Raw genomic sequence first — 17113 nt, 5'->3', positions numbered from 1 at the left:
TAGGTTTCTCTGAGCGTTGCACGGTCTGACCTTGGGACGAACTTGCTGGGACGGCTGCTCCTGGGCTCCTGTGAAGACAGCTGTCTCGAATGTTTTCCACTTGTGAATAATCTTTCTCTCTGTAGAATGATGGACTCAAAATAGTTTGTAAAGGACCTTGTAACCCTTCGAAGATATGAGTGGCAAAAATTGCTTCTCTATCGTTGGTAATGATCAGTTAATTGCATTTGATCAGCAGCACCTGGCCTTTTAATTCCTATTAAAGCTGGAAGGATGGGCTTAATTCTTCAAACGCAGCTTTTTTTTTCTTAGTTTTTGTTAAATCAGTGATGACATTGTGTCATATGTGTTCTTCATCATAGGTTGTGTTTACCTAATTTCAGATTAGGTTTTTCATCAGATCAGATTTCATTTGGTTTTTTGATCAGATTTTATTTTTGTCCTGATGTGTAAAGCCTTAACATCGAGAGACAGCCTACGTTGTTTTTCACACGACTATGTTAAAGTCCACATCTTCTGAGACCGTTAAGTGACAAATGAAACATTTGAGTTGACAGCCGAGATGCTGCACAGGGGAGGAAGTTGTGTTTCACACGGTGACAGGAAGAAGACGATGAGGAAACATGTATTAGAAGGGGGTTCTCTGGCTGTTCAGATAAAATGTGAAAGCCCGGGCCTGATGTTTGGGGTTAGGAAGTATGAATTATACTTCTGATGTTGCCATGACCACAAAGATTAACCAACCACGTGTGCACGCTTCAGGTTTTACACCCATGGTGACTGATTTATAAAACACGCTGGATACAGAATGACTCCCTTTTTTAATGAATATACTCTTTATTTTCATACACATGTCAACATATTCCATTTATCCTTGTTAACAATGCTTTTATCCAACAGGACCTAAAACAATAGGGAGCAAGTGGTCTGATCTCCCATCTGTTAGAAAGCTACCAACTATCAATAAAACACATTAAAACAAAGATCATAAGCATAAGAAAGAAAGAGCAGATCCAGAACTAACAGCTCTGGATGCTGCAAATGTGTTCACACGAGACCATCAGAGTCATTCGTTTCTCAGAATTTTACTCATACCAAACCAAGTGGTTCGAAATTCAGTAACTGTTTATGAGTCTTAGCACATTCGGTTTTTATTCAAGCAGTGGCCACCTTTAAAAGCTCCTTTGGTCGCAGACAACGCTCTGAGGCGCCTCTTCGTTGTTTTAATACAGCGCAGAGGCGCACAGATTATGTAACACAGGTAGTGTGATGAGTATATGACCCGTGTGAGATCCCTGCATCAGAGCACAGAGTGGTGCAGGTGACATCACAGCAGCCATCTGATATCTGCAAAGACCACATCGCCACTCAGCAGCAGACACTGACAGGAGAGATATGCGACCACAGTGACAGCAGGGAGAGGGCTGACCACTGGCTGTGCCCCAACCCCTGCTCAGAGTGAAGGGCTTGGACATATCATCACACTGTGCTATCACTACACAGTCGCTATGGTCGACACTGACAGTTAGCGGTCTGCACATGGGCAATGATAACAGTTTGTCAAATGGTATTGCAAATCATACTGACGGAGCGGTCCGAAGAAATCTGTTTCAGACTTCAGGGAGGAGAAGGTTGACATTCCACTGCCGAAAAGTCAAAGATATCATGAAGGAAAACAAAAGCTATTTATGTACAATCAAATTGTGGCAAACACGTGGAATGGACATAAAACCTCATTTTATTCTCTTCCAAGGATAGATAACAAATATTACAACAATAAAGTGAGTATAAAGTGAATAAACTCCTCCTGATAGCAGGAGGAGTTTGTGTGTGTCTCCAAAAGTCTCCTTCACATTTGAGGCCTCAACTTATCAGTCTGAGAAATCAGTGTTCTTCCCTTTCTGAGTGTACACACACACACACACACACACACACACACACACACACCATGCTGCAACAGAACAGCATTATGTCGGGAACAAATTAAACAAGATTATTTACCACTTTGTAAATACTCGGTTATTACAAACAACATGCTCGTCGTGCCCACAGTTCTTCCATGCTGCAGTAAGGGGAGCAATGTGTGTGTCGTGTTGAGAGTGTGTGTCCAGGAGAAAAAGCCTTGAATGGTACGGTGGGATGATTGAGCATGTGAGGCAGGTTACGTGACAAGCAGTTTTTTCATACAGCATCTTGCCAGCAGCAGAGAGGAACTCTGACAGGGGAGCTTAAGCGAAGAGCTTCTCACCACGTGCCCACAGAAGAACTCGTTTTGTCCCCCCCAAAAATAACTTCAACTTAAAATAATTCAAAGCAGTTCACGCAAACGCTGAATATGGTGAACATTACGCCGTGTCGCTTTTGCATCAGACAGTTGTTTACATTATCGCAATCTTTTTTTTTCATCCATGTTGCTCCATGTCGTTGCACGCCCGGCGTTTCCTGCCACTGATCGGCTGTGACTCACAATCCTGCCGCTCCATTCCCAAAATACCGACTACAAGACGATAAAATGTTATGCCCAGCAGTAAGCTGCCCACCAAGTCAAACATCACTGATTAGCAGCAGGATGCGTTGGGCAGCTAACGTGTGTACAATGACTCACAGCAACATGGACCTTCTTCATTTAAGAAAATAGTGACATGGAGCAAAATTCAGTCTATATAGCTTTCCCTTGAACTGCTTCTAAAGTTTAAAGGTTACATTTTGCTCTTTTTTTGTGACTCCCTTATGAGTAGCTCTTAGCTTGCTCCCCCATCAGTAGTCCTGTCTGAGTCGCTCTGACATCTGTCTACTACTTGCTGGATTATCATACGTACTTCATACAAAGAAAATCCCTTTAAAAGGAGGCCAACAGCTAATTGAAACTGGGCTTAAAGGAATGGTCAGTAAACACGACGCCGTCATCAGCAGCTGTCAGCTTGGCCTCACATTTACATTGGAAACAGCTCGACTGCTGCATCCAGAGGATACAAATTCACATAATGCTTCCCTCCTATAATTATCAACAAGAACAGAGCATCCCAGATACAGCACCACTCTGCTACTGTCAGTTTGGTACACATTTCATTCCTACACTTTGAATTTCCCCCATTGGGGGATGAATAAAGTATTTTTCTATTTCTATTTCTATTCTAAAACAGCTGTTAAAATACATATGTAGCTCACATGAGTGAGGCTGCAACTGCCAACATCTGTGTAAAACTACTAAATCTTTCCAAACAAAGGGATTCATAAAGAGCTGAAGTAGCTCTGTATGATCCCCAGCCATCTATAGCTATCTGTAGAGATATTTGTCACATAAATATACATCTGCAAACAAATATTTTCATGTTTTGTAAATATCAAACGCAGGAGGAAGCGGCAGCTGTCAAGGAGGTTGATGTGGGGACAGAGTAGGGGGCAGGTTTTAGTGGACAGTCATTACACCAAAGAGGCGAAGGCCTGAGAACACAGAGACAGAAGGAGACGGAGCGCCTCCTCCTAAGCCGGGCCTGGGGAGTCGAGGGATCTGACGGAGCTCATCAAGATTATCTCAACCAGCTGTACAAAGCAGAAGATAGAGGAAGAGGTGCAGCACTTTCCATGGTTGGGGCACAGAGAAGAATTTTTTTCTCTTCAGATGCGTAACAGCGTGTGTGTGTGTGCGTGTGCGTGTGCGTGCGTGTGTGTGTGTGTGTGTTGGGAGACTCGATAAAAAGGCCTAACAAGCACAGCTCCCGTGGCTCTCTGGAGGTGAGTCTTTAAAACCCTGGTTCCTGTGGTTGGACATGAGGTTGGCCTCTCCTTCAATGCTCTCGTTCATCTTGTCGCAGATGACGTCCACCAGACGTTCAAACACCTGCTTCACGTTGATGTTGTCCTTAGCGCTGGCCTCGAAATACTGAAAGCCTAGGTGCGAGCAAGAGGGCGAGAGAAGCTGCGTGTGATTTCAGTTGATTTGCAGTGAACACACGCGTGCACGGATGCGTGAATAACAGGTCTTACCCAGATCCTCTGCCAGCCGTTGGCCATCCTCTGTAGGTATAAGCCGGTCATCCTCCAAGTCACACTTGTTACCAACCAGGATCACCTGAGCGTTGTCCCATGAGTATGTCTTGATCTGTGTTGCCCTGGGAGACAGAAACATATTCACCGAAGGACACACAATTGAAAGGTTTCAACAGATGCATGAACAGTAGAGTCGGTACCAGTTCCAGATCTGGATAAATTAAGCAGAAGATTTGGTAAAGATCGGCTTAGATCTTAAATCTGCTGGGGTTGGGGAGTAAAAGCACATATGGCAGAAACATAGAGAAATGAATGGACACGGCTCACATGGAGAGGCACAAAGAGGACCAGTGAATCCAAAAGAAGAACAGACAACTTATGTCAACACGTGACACTTCTTATCAGGCCACACGGTGGGGCTACTCACACCAACTATATCTGCTCTTAGAGTGTTTAGTAACAGACAAAAAACCTTTGGAAACATAGCTGCTCACCAGTCCTGCACTGCGTTGAAGGAGTCCTGGTTAGTGACATCATACATGAGCAGGAAGCCCATGGCTCCCCTGTAATAGGCTGTAGTGATGGTACGATAGCGCTCCTGCCCTGCTGTATCCTGCAAGTACATACAAGAAAAAGAATAGAACACATTTAAAAATGATGAGATGTCTAATGCACTTTATATTTATTAAAGTCAACAAAAACAAGTAAAATCCCTCATTTCTGTTCAGTCACAGTTGTACACCACAAGGGGGCCATGATGTCCAAAATATACCCGTGACCTTTTGCTGCTATGGTACATGGCAGCCTTGAGTTGCCACTGATACAGTTCAGGTAGAGCAAAAAGTTAGGCCAAAGAAGGAGCGATTCAAATTACTCCAATGTCACGCTAGAATTCAGAAACATCTGGCAGAATATAGGTGGACTGGGAGAATAAAGCGGTCCAGTTCGCTGGTTCCTATAAGTCCTTTTTCATTCAATTATTGTGAATAATTGAATTTCTTTAAATTGAGTAGAGAGAAAAAAATAAAGGAATCCTCTTGTAATTTGCCTTTCTAAAACAAGCAAAAAGACCTGCACCGGTCTAAATATAAAAAAATGAATCTGCGGTTAAAAGAGAGTGCTTTTGGAGCTTAAGGTGACGTGGAACCTGTCTGATTGGCAGGAAGCATGGCCCCGACAGGAGAGCTGTGAGTGAAAACTATGAAAAGGATTCTAAAACTTCCTCAAGAAGGTCATTCAACTCAGTGTGTGGCAAAGGACGCTGGTTGTTCCCAGGCTGTAAAAGGGAAACATAAAGGTCGACCGAGGAAGACGCCAAAGACAGAAAACTCAAAGCAAAATGCCTGAAAATAAAGAAATGGCCAACTAAAGAAATGAAAAACTAAAGGGAAGAGTCAGTGTTGGGTGACCAAACTGTAAGAAGTGGGACGTTTCTCCCATATCATCAAGCAAAAGAGGGTTTGGTGATGATGAAGTCATGGGTTCTTTGAGGCCATGTAAATTAAAAAAGCATTTGGCATTTTGGTTTATTTTCTAATGAGTCTTAAAAAAGCAAAGTATCAGTGAAAGCTTCCTGCAATCATTCCCTTCAAAGGCAACTGCCGTAACTTCTACGTCAAAAAGATCAAACAGGTGGACTGAGATGGTGGACTAACCGTCCTCCTGTGTCGTGGTAACCTGGTAACCCGTCGGACTCCTTCATTTGCATCTCCGGCCTGTGTGTTTCAGTGTTTCTCTGATGTTTCCCTCATTTTGAAGAGGAGCAGGAATGGGTTGTCCGGGTAACCGGAGGCCAATAAGGGTCATGAATGTTCCATTACAGCGAGGACTGCGCTTGGGCAGAAAGCTCAAATCATCCTATTTCACTTAACTAAAAAATGGACAAGACGGAGTAGTCTGCTGTGTAAATCCTCCCAGCGGAGACGGCAATGCCGGCTGCCTTGCAGGTTTTATTTTAGTTTTTTGTACAGTTTAAATCATTCCACTTCCATCTTTATCTCATCCATGCAGAAGCGGTCAAATATTTGGCAGCATAATGGGATGTCTAACCAAACAGACAGTCTCCAAGGGAGCTCCAAACAGGCCCAAACACTAATGTGTGCATGAGCGATGACAGATAGGAAAGAGTTTAAATCAGCTTTCTGCGCAGTCAGATATTCTGACGTCACTGGGCCCCTGTTCTTTAAACATGCGTCACCGGGGGTTCGTATCAGCTGCCGACGCAAAGCAGTGGAGCACATCCCCTGGGACTCCACACACACACACACACACACAACAGATGTGTGGATGCGTTCATGCTAAGTGTGCAAAAGGTGTGTGCATGTTTGCTTAAAGATCAGAAACACACTTCCATTGACAAAAAGGCGAGACGAGCGATACGAGTACACAGTGCGAACACACTGGGCATATGCTTGAGCTCTGTAAACTCTGTAAGGGCCACGGCGGCGTGGTATCAGGCAAGCCTGTTTCCATGACACACAGAGTGAGGCTGGCAGCTGCCACAGTGGGCTCATCAATAATACTCTTTGCCTAAGGATCTGGTGAACCCACTCACAGATGGTAGCTAACGTGAATTTAACAGTCAGGAAATTTCCGAGTTGATCAGTAACAGCACATGAGAGAGAGTTCATACTAAGACATGGCTGCTGCTCCCACACCCTTTAAACACACTGCTACTCTAGCGCTGCAGTAAATCTTCATTGTGCCTCTGTCAGATGCTGATAGGGTACTTCCTCTGCTTCCTGAGGTTCGGAAATACCAGGTTTCTTTGTCATTCAACCGCGCCGTCTGTGGCGACGTCAGGGCCAGGCACACACAATATGCCCACCTTCTCACAACTTCTCTAATTCTAATTCTAAAAACTCAATATAAGCTTAGAAGGGTTCGTTCTTTCACCCTCCTTCTCAGCTGTTGGAGGATATCACACACCACCAACACTGCATGTCATTTATGAGTGACACATGTTTGGTCAGGTAGGTAACCGCGTGTGTGTTTTGGTGTGGGCTTCTTAGCTGCTGATGAATTCTGGTCAGTGTTTGTTTATCATACAGTGGCTAACAGATTGTTAGTTCAAATGAATCATCTGTTTGAGCAGTTGCATACAATAGGATTTGTAGTGTGCTACGAGGACTGATACACGTTAACACGTTGTATAAACTGTGTTACTGCGCCACATGCCACCCTCATGTAAGTGGTTATAGATTTAAAAACAACACGGAAACAGCAGAGATTCTGATAAGCTGATTTTTTTTCCGGTTTGGAATGACATTTATCTTACATTTACTCTGACTTTTATTCAAATGCAGACAGCACGAACCAAAGATAGTCTTTTTTTACTGTAATGTAATAAATCGAAGTAAGGATTAGTAGTTTGAGAAGCACTGATGGGCAGAGGATCTCCAAATGTGATGTTCCACAAAGAAAGAGTGGAAGGGATTTAAATGTGCCGTCCTCTACGGTGCATAGTATCATTAAACAATTCAAAGAATCTGGTGGAATTTTTATTCATAAAAAGGAGCAAGCCTAAGCTGGACACCCATGATTTTTTTTCATCCCCTGAGACGCCACAGCAGCAAAAAACCATCACTCATCATTAGGTGACATGAGCACATGGACAAGGGATCACTGTGGGAAGCCTCAAGCACCACAATGCTGTGTGAGTGCTGCCATCTTATGCCACAATGACAAATTCGGAAAAATCCTGATGTTTGCAGCTCAAAAGAAATGAGAAACTGAATTAGAAAAGAGGAACATCAGTCTTTAGTCAAATTACTGTCACTTACAACAGTAGAATAACCACCCGAGGCTCATCGTGCTTACAGAAGGACCTCGGCCTCTGTCTTGTTCACTGCATGGCCGTGTGCAACAAACATTTCACACTATCTCGAGACCGAGTTAACTTTTGACGATTAAATTCCATTCAGTTTATTCATATAGAGCAAATTCGCAACATTTCATCTCAAGGCACTTTAAAGGGACACTATGTAATAAATTAAGTCATTTATTAGCTCAAATCAACATAGTCATTCATAAGTTAGTCCTCATTGGTGTAAAATGATCTCTGTCAAAAATCTCACTTATCCTCCTGAGTGAAGAATAACTTGTCTGTATCTACATAGAGCAGGTAAGCTCTATGGAGGCTGCCATGTCCTTCCGGTCTATGAAAAATGACGAAGTGCCGAGAGGGACATAAAGCACTTCGAATCGCGATTTCCCCAACGCCAGGCCTGCAAGCGGAAATGACGTCATTGTGACGTCATTTCCGCCAAATGGCTTACAGCCGCTAATGCTAAATAGATTTTATTCCTTGGCACATATGTCTTTGTGTTCATTAGCTTTCTTTTTGTAAGTGCATCATCTTCTTCTTTTTATTATTATTCCTATGCTCCCCCTGCATATCTTCTTTTTGGCGTTATGCTCACATTTGTAAACTGTTATTTTGTTGATTCACTAATAAAGTTTAAAAAAAAAAAAAAATGCTAAATAGATTTTATCTCATAAATTATCCCACTAATAATGCACTGATTGTTACCAAACTTCTGCCGTAGTATACATAGGCTCTTAACTCACAAAACGAGGCATTAGAAAGTTTGTAAGTTTACCGGGAGTTTATTTATTTTTTATTTATTGCTAACGCAGGCTAATGCTAACGCTGCGTCGACGTCACTTCCGGTAACTCCCGGAATATGACTAATTGCATTGCTTGCACACCAAAGGAGATGTTATGTTATCTGACATGTTATCTGTCATCTGTATTCATAGTGTTGTTGTATGTGTGTTATGTAATCCTTTGTACTGTGTGTCTTGATTTATTTTTGTTTGTATGGACCTTGAGTCTGAAGCTATAGCTTCTTGAATCTTGACACATTCCGCTTGCCGTAGTTCAAGAAGTTGCAGCGCACATTTGAAAACGTGAGGCGCTAGAGAGCAAATTCATTCAACTTTGCAAAATAAAATTGCACCACTAGATGGGGGAAGAAATTACATAGTGTCCCTTTAAATACAGAATAAACAAGCCCAGTACAAGTCCATGATCCAATTAATTGAAATCCAATTAGAATCTAAATTAATTCAATGCAAATCAGCCCAATTCATTACAGTTGTATTCATATAATGCCAATTCATGAAAAAATAGCCTCGCCAAGGAAGCCAACAGATCACACTGACATGCAAATATAGATTGCCTCGAGGCAACTCCAACCTTTTTATAATGTGCAACTTGGTTTACCAAAACTAGGTAACCACAAGTATTAGCTACTCAAATAACACAGCCATGCATTTATGGAGCTTCTAAATGGTATCTCTATGCAGGATGGATGTCACAGCTGCTTGTACATGAAAGGGATTTCTGTTAGCAATACTCAGAATCATGTAATCCACAGTTCCCTGAAGATCTATGGAAAGAAATCAAATGTGAATGAATAAATTCCCAAAGGGCATCTCTTTGACCCAGCCTCACATTAAGCTTTGTGACATAGATGTAACCCGTGGAGGCAGAGTGTGTACGAAAACATGAGGAAGTCATGCTTTTTTTGCACTTGCACAATGGCCAAACCTCACAAAGACAAACACTGTCTTCGAGAGCTGTCTTTTAATCCTTCCATCTCACAGCACAGTTGATCAGTAAAATGATCCTGGTCCTAACACGTATTTAACATGCTCATTTTCTTTCTTTTTCCTTTTAAATCTACCAAGCATGAGGAAGTTTATTAACTAAGGCTGTAATCTGACAAGCAACACTGGCTGATTATGCTTTTCTGTTGGCCTACAAATAGCAGTGCAGCGATCAACCGTAATACAGAGAATTAAAAAAACAGAAACATCTTTGATCCACTCACCCAAATCTGCAGCTTGATCCTCTTGTCATTGCGGAAGACAGTCTTGACCTTAAAGTCGATGCCCACGGTGCTGACAAAGGCCGAGGTGAAGGAGTCATCTGCGTAGCGGAACAAAAAGGAGGTTTTCCCCACGCTGCTGTTACCAATGATCAGCAGCTTAAACATGTAATCAAAGTTCTGGTCGGCCGCATCCTTCTGTGTGGGTTGCTGCTGGAGCCGCGAGTCATTTGACGCCATCTAGATATTGGGGAGTAGAAATCAATCTCAACACCTCGCCTGCAGACAACATCTGAGAATGGCTGACACCGCTCAAACCCAGCAAGGGCGGAGTCGAACAGTTATCATTCAGATTCAAATGTTCATTCGGTTGCTTAGCAGACCGTGTCATTCAAAGCGACTTTCAAGTGGCGACCAACATTCACGATTCAACAACATGCAGCAGGAAAATCTGGTCTATGCGTGTCGTGCTACATTCATTTAAATCTATTCAAATGACAAAACACAAGCACAGCAAGTACAGCCATCAAAGAGGGTGCATAAAGGCAAGTAAGTGCAGGTTGGGTATGTTAGGGTACTAAAGGTGTGAGGAGAGAGATGTTCCCTGAAGAGATGAGTCTTAAAGAAACTTCTTGAAGGCAGAGTGATGCCCCAACTAGTATTAGCAGTAGTAGTAGTATGTGGTAAACCGTTCCAACAATATGTAACCACAAATGAGAACAGCCTGGACTGAGACTTTCCTAGGGAGATAGTTAAGGAGTATTGGCTGGGATGGCCTGCAACTCTGTCTTAGAGAGGTGTAGCTGACGGAGGCTTTTCTCCATCCACGTGGATATGTCAGAGAGAGAAGCTGCGATTCACAGTTAGGTATTATCTGCAATGTCAGTGATACAAGAGGTGACCTGGTGCAAGGAGGTGGAGTTTATTGCAAAGGGATGGGGGCCCAGTATCGATCCACTTAATAACTATTGTTTAATCTCCAGATAGTCTGATGTAGAAATATCAAGTCAGTGTCAGTCAGTGTTAATACACGGCCTATGGAACCTAAGGCAGGTATGAGGTGGTGGTGCATGGTGATGGCCAAAGAAAGAATGAGGGTTGGTCCACATTTCACATCATCAGTGAAAGAACTTTCATCACGGAGAAAAGCTTTGAATTCTGACATGTAGGAAATGGATTATGCAGTTGGATTATTTAGTCAAGCGCTTATCCAAAGATGAAGACTCAACTTCGACGCTTAAAGCTGATTTTTACAAACAATTAAATCACTACGTGTTTGAATGGGCCTCTGAGCATCACTGATGATGTTTACATTGAAAAACGTGTTTTCTCAGTTCTGCAGATTGAACTCTAAATTCGTCATTCTGCAGAAGACGACGGGCACAGTGGCAGTTTTTTGTGTTTCTGCTGCTCCCTCAACCTAAACAGGAAAGAAGCAGGCCTCCTTCTGCTGCCGTCTACAAATGTGAAGTTTGAAAATGGGCCTCCGCGGCTCATTTTACCGTGCCTCGTTCAGTCTTCCCCGAATTTACCCCTCGTGAATGGAGCACTGTAGAAGTTTTGCACCACTGCACTTGATCTGATCAAACTTGTATTCTGACTGAGCCAAACTGGTTCAGTCTAATCTGATTAAGATGTTTAGATAAGGCACTTTAATTCTGATTGGATGAATAATCTGATCAAAATTTGACCATGTAAACGTAACTACTGAGTCCACTTGCAAGCTAGATCAATGCCAATCGAGTAAAACGCACTGCTGCCCTCGTGACCTGTGAATAAAGTCTTTACCTAATGTTGCCATGAGTAAGTATTTTACAGACCAGTTAGTCAAACACCTGAATACATTTACTGAGGAATGTTGTTCAGCATAATTTACTCTGTGACTGCTCAGCGCCACTACGAGATCCTAGAGTACATAAAAGGGAAAACTCAGTGCAGAGACACCTGGCATAAAACTGCATCTCATCCCAGCAACAATTGAAATGTGCCCAACTAAGACAAAAAAAAAAAAAAGGAATTCTTCTGTTTTAAACTACATTAAATTGAGAAAAGCAGCAAATCCCTCCTCACATCTGAGCAGCAGCAGAGCTTGAAAATGTTTGTAGGTGTGGCCAGCCTGAGCCCATTACTCTCACACTCACATTACTCTTATTGTGCTTCCCCTGTGGCGCATACAGTAGCTGTAGGGTGTAATATTCTTTGCTTTGATCACTCTTATCGACATGTTTGTGTAAGCCCCGATAAATCAAATGGGATCATGGGATCAGGAGCAGTTTCTTATGTTGTGCTATGTGAATTGCTGATAAAAGTCACGAGAATTTTACATTTAACGTACACAAGATGAATGAAGCAGCAGTTTGACACAACCACAACTTCTTATTTTATAATAAGCAATGAGAATAAAAAGTGCCGGGAGATAATTAAAGGCAGTATTATAACATACAAGTCTTATGAAATCCGTTAAATTTGTCCATTAAAACAAATAAAGACAATTCATTTGTTTCAGGATTTATTACAAAGGCATATCTTTCAATGAGGGGTGGCACGCCTTATTTCCATTGTGGCCATGGCTGCAACTAGGCCACGCCCCCTTTTTCTCTCTCTCCATAAATGACTTGAAAATGTAGGAAAATCCATTGACACAAATATAAAGTTAATTTATTTCAAATTAAATGGAGAAAAAAAAAAAGACATTCAAATCCATATACGGTGCAGGCAGCCGCGGCCGCTGTATTTGGGCAGGATGGGCAGAGCCCCGCCTTCTACACCCCAACCTTTCTTTTATAGATAAAATATAGATAATTATAAATTATAGATAAAATATTTATTTCAACTTCAATCACAGTGGGAATCGTATTACACCATATTGTGGCTTGTGACGGACTTTGCGAGTGGAATCTGTTTTTATTTTCGCTGAAATATAGCCTACCTCCAGTGTGGCTGCTTAACGTTAGATCTATGGCCACTGGCCAGGGCAGATGCCTGGCTGCTCTCAGCTAAGCCCGGCCCCGCCGAACTCTCGAGCACATTCTACCAATCAGAATCACTGTAGGCTCCTACGTAGCATAATATAGTGTAACATTTAGCGCGCCTGTATAGATGCTATTGGGGCAGGTGTATGATCTGCCCTGGACATGGAAAGGACTCAAAGAGTTTAAGAAATATATTACTCCCCCCATCTAGCCAGTGGGAACTTCAGTGCTGCCAAATTCCCCTACAAACTTGTTGGATAAAACGGATAACTATGTCGGATTTGATGATGGATATTGGCTGTTTAATCCGGATTCACGTTTGTGGTAGGTAAAGATTTTACTTTATAGTTGCTATCTTACAAAGTTTAAGTGATTGTGAACGAAGTCTTTGCAAAATGGGAAACTGGGAGTGATTTAATGAAATATCTTTGCTTGATGAGCAAAGCAATGTTGAGACAGTAAACAATGTGTTGACAGCTTCGTACATGTACAGAAGGTCACTTGTCTGCTAGCTTAGGTTTCCCCAAGACTAGCTAAAAACGTTGCTACACACTGTCCCGCCTACTGCTATATTACTCTGCACAAGTTCAGGAGCGAGTCAGTCTGATAGTAGGCTACAGTGAGTGAAGTTTTAACCATGGCTGCTAGCATCGAACCTGTACTCAATGGCGTTGAGTTTCTCTTGGAGAACTAGATTTGGGAACAAAATTGGCTATTAAAAACCTCGGCCCCCATAAACCTGATATTAATATAGTTCAGCAAACAATGGATAAGGGTAGGTCTTTCAATCGGACGTTTTCCCGTGCGTGGTATGACAAAAAGCCCTGGCTCTCTGGTTGTTCCAATAGGAATAAAATGTTCTGTTTTCCCATGCTTGCTCTTCCAATCGCCTGGCACGGGGGACAAGGGGATATGTGGAGCACTGTCGGTGTGTGTGACATGAAGCATTTTTCGGAAAAGGCAAAAAAAACACGAGTCCAGGAAGGCGCATCTGAATTGTGCCATGAAATTAGCCATGCTAGGTAATGCTTTGCGACAAGTTTCCCTCTAGTTGAAATGTAGGCAGTATTATTTCCTTTCACAAACTTTCTCTTCGCTCATTTTCATGGGGCTTTTGTGTTTGTTGTATGGCAGACTTTTATGCGAGTGCGCACATCTCCCCCTGCGTATAGTTGCATAGACTATTGGCCTATTGCGTATGCTCCATAAAAGCTTGCATTTTGATAATGCAGATCATCTGCCCCGCCTATTTTCCAGACCACGAGCCGCTACTGGGTGCAGGTCCACCGTACGGTCCGTACGGTAGCTCAGAACGGACAAACCGAACACTGGTTTTGGAAAAAGGTCTTTCTGGGTTTTAGCGAGTGGGCGACGGCGTGTTTAGCTGGTTAAAATCTGAAACTTGACACCGACCATCAGAAATGGCGCCATTTCTATTACAAAACTGTTGTATGGCAATGCTTTGCTTTGCTTTGCAAAGAAGCGATGGCCCCTGGACGGATGTAGCTGTTCATATGACTGCTGTCCTGTGGTGTTTGACCACTTGAGTTGTCAGAGGATAATGCTTTTATGAAGTGTTAGTAACACACAAAGACACATAAGTGTGTCAGCAAGGATAGGTAACGCATAGATTAAAGATTTGTTATTGTCTTTTTGTTTGTTTTTTTAACTAAAGTCTTTAAATTGTGACTTGTAAAGTTACAGGAAGTTATGTCATCTGTCCATCTGCTCCATTTGAACCCTTAATCTCTGTTATCTCTCCTGGGGGGAGGGGGGGGGGGGCAGGTATGAGATTACCTTTCATTGTCACTCATCCAAACAGTGGGAGGAGAGGAGCAGCTGCACAGCTTTGGGTGTGAAAAGGAGAGAAGTGAGCTGGTCGTGTGTATCCTTTCAACCACAAAGCCGATCCGTCGGAGCATTGCCTCTGTCTGGCGAGACCCGTCTCCGTGGAGACCAGAGTGGGACTCAGCTGCCTACAAGACCCATTAGCGGTCAGGGCAGGCAGTTGTTTCAGCTTTTAAATGGCCTGATGGGGGTGCGATAGATATATCTATGATCTCACTGCTACAAAGATTAAAGGAGAGGATCATTAGTGTCTGTAATATCTACTGCCGACAGAATAATAGTACAGTAATAGTCCAGTTTGGTGTCAAAAAATGACAAATGTCAAAGCCAAAATGATCTCATGTATACTTTCCAAAACGCATATTATAGTGTGATGGATGTATAAAAACTTTAAGACCCACTGAAAGCCATGAGATCCAGGCATTTCATCATTACACATCAACCTGCGCTATCTTGTTTGCTAGGTCATGTTGAAACACTGCCTGACAGTGGTAAAAATGACACAATGCCCTTTCACAACCTTGCCCAGCCGCATTTGCTCTAAACACAACGCCTTTTAGACTGAAAAGTTTTCTCTAGGTATTACACAAAGGCCTGCACGCCAGCCAGAACTCTGGCGCCTTTATAATCTCTCAAGACACTGGATTTGAAATCCCCAAATCACATGATGCCTTCACTCCCTGAGGGTCCCCGAGGCACTTCTGTATGTGCTTTCAGATCAGATACCAAATCAAAACCAAATCATGTGTCCTTTAGGTCTACTGCGCCGCTCGGGGTGTCTGCCGGCAAAGAAGTAGAAGCATATATGTTTACGGGGACATATGGGGACACTGGCAACAACTGCATCTATTTTTCAAACACAGAAACAAAACTGGCTGAACAGATTACACTGGGCACCTGCGGCAGGCTTTGATAAGGAGTCCCACATCAGCACCAGTCATCTCCGAGGAGGCAGACATGCTCGGTGTAGTGAGCCTCTCCATTTGCCGGGAAGCAGAATGGATGAGAATGGGAACTCTTTTATGGCACAAGGCGGCAACAGTATCTCCCATAAAACAAATACGGGCCATTGCAGTGTATAGAGTTTAATGGTGGTAGATTCAGGTCCTTCAGCTGGCACTGTTTGCAGCGCCAGGAGCCAGCAGGCTGTCTGAAGCAACAGGAAATGACCACTATCGATTAGTTGACAGTTGTCACATCTGTTTTGTAATTAGGAGGATTGAGACATCATCAGCATAGGTTTACCATCAGGACTCAGACATGACTGCTGTGTGGGTTGTGGTAAAATACAAAAACAACAATGTAAAGAATAATAAGTGACCCGGGTTAAACCCAAACATGTTTTATTGCATCGAGACAGACCTACTGGCATTAAAATATAGATAAAAATAAAGAAAATGGACAAAATGTGAGTTTGACTGAGGCTTTTAGAAGCAGTCAGACATGAAGGAAGTGTGAAGAAAAAAAAAAACCTCGCTGAACCCAGAAACTTACCTTCTTGTGGTGGGGAAACAAACTCGGTCCAACTCGGTGCCCTGTCGACTCTCGACTCTATCTTCCGTCCAACCGTAAGGTGCCAGGAGAACTAGCTTATCAGAAACTGTTCTCAGAGCGCTTCTTGGAAAGAAAAAAAAATCCTTCCTGCTCCAGAGTTAAAGCCGCAGTTGCCGACTTGCTTCTCTTCCGTAAGAGGCTACTTGTAAGCCAGAGTTTGGCGGACCGGAGCGGCTCGCGGTTTGTGTACAAAGCTGGTACCGGAGCCGGGCTTCCCTCTGAGGCACAGTGGATGCGGACAGTGACGCGGCCGTTAAAGGTTACCAAGCTGCCAAACCGTCAGCAGCGCGAGGGCAAGAGAGGGCTGTCCGCGGGGCGTACTGTACGTGTGCGTGCGAGCGCCACTAACGCACACACCCTAAGCAAAAACCATGAGCATATATTGTAAATACTTCAGGTGTGTGTTCAGGATATTAGGTTTAAGTATATTATGTTTGTTTTACCTCTCTTTCCACTATAGATTTAGTTACACATAATTTACCACATTATGCCTAAGGTGAGTTTTCAGTTTAGTCCTGGGGACTAACTGGGTTCCTCCCTAATTTTGCACTAACCCCATAGAACAATTCCCATTTTGAAATTTTCCCTTTACTTATCTCTCGTTTTTTTTTTTTTAGTAACATTCATATCACTTACGTCCATGGCTGTTAGGCCTACTACCTTAAACTGCATATAAAAGATGGACGGAGCACTTGTTCAGAGGTAAGTGCAATAACTACTTTTTCCTTCCCCCCCCCCCTATCTTTATGTACAACAAAAGAGAATAACAAAGGATCAATAACGTAAATAGAACATTGAAAAGTGGCAACCATCAGGGAGAGCATATAAAAGTAGGCCATAAATGTAGTTAGTTCAAAGGAAAAGGGGCATTTTACAGATACTTTAAAATTAAAGTTCACACATACATGTAGACTA

At 42.8% G+C, this 17113-nt stretch overlaps 1 protein-coding gene across 1 annotated transcript; it reads right to left on the bottom strand.

Moving 5' to 3' along the window:
* Positions 1 to 809: 809 nt before the first annotated feature.
* On the bottom strand, positions 810 to 16500 carry rab3db (RAB3D, member RAS oncogene family, b). The gene is made up of 5 exons (XM_075454316.1): positions 16139 to 16500; positions 9828 to 10064; positions 4485 to 4603; positions 3988 to 4112; positions 810 to 3891 (listed from the first exon to the last, which is right to left on the bottom strand). Exons 2-5 carry the CDS (start codon positions 10062 to 10064, stop codon positions 3704 to 3706), a joined length of 669 nt encoding a protein of 222 aa, XP_075310431.1. The 5' UTR covers positions 16139 to 16500; the 3' UTR covers positions 810 to 3703.
* Between the last annotated feature and the right edge of the window lie 613 nt (positions 16501 to 17113).

The sequence above is a fragment of the Odontesthes bonariensis genome, chromosome 21 (assembly GCF_027942865.1).
Source record: "Odontesthes bonariensis isolate fOdoBon6 chromosome 21, fOdoBon6.hap1, whole genome shotgun sequence".
NCBI classification, from domain to species: Eukaryota; Metazoa; Chordata; class Actinopteri; order Atheriniformes; family Atherinopsidae; genus Odontesthes; species Odontesthes bonariensis.
The sequence above is the reverse complement of the archived record's forward strand: the minus strand, read 5'-3'. Positions and strand labels throughout refer to the sequence as shown.

What these genes read in the sequence shown, in the direction of transcription:
- rab3db (XM_075454316.1), bottom strand. Translation starts at nt 10,064, where the DNA reads ATGGCGTCAAATGACTCGCGGCTCCAGCAGCAACCCACACAGAAGGAT. An exon ending in GGATCAAGCTGCAGATTTGG is followed by an intron (nt 4,604 to 9,827) that starts GTGAGTGGATCA and finishes ATGTACTTGCAG; the next exon opens with GATACAGCAGGGCAGGAGCG. An exon ending in ACGGCTGGCAGAGGATCTGG is followed by an intron (nt 3,892 to 3,987) that starts GTAAGACCTGTT and finishes GCTCGCACCTAG; the next exon opens with GCTTTCAGTATTTCGAGGCC.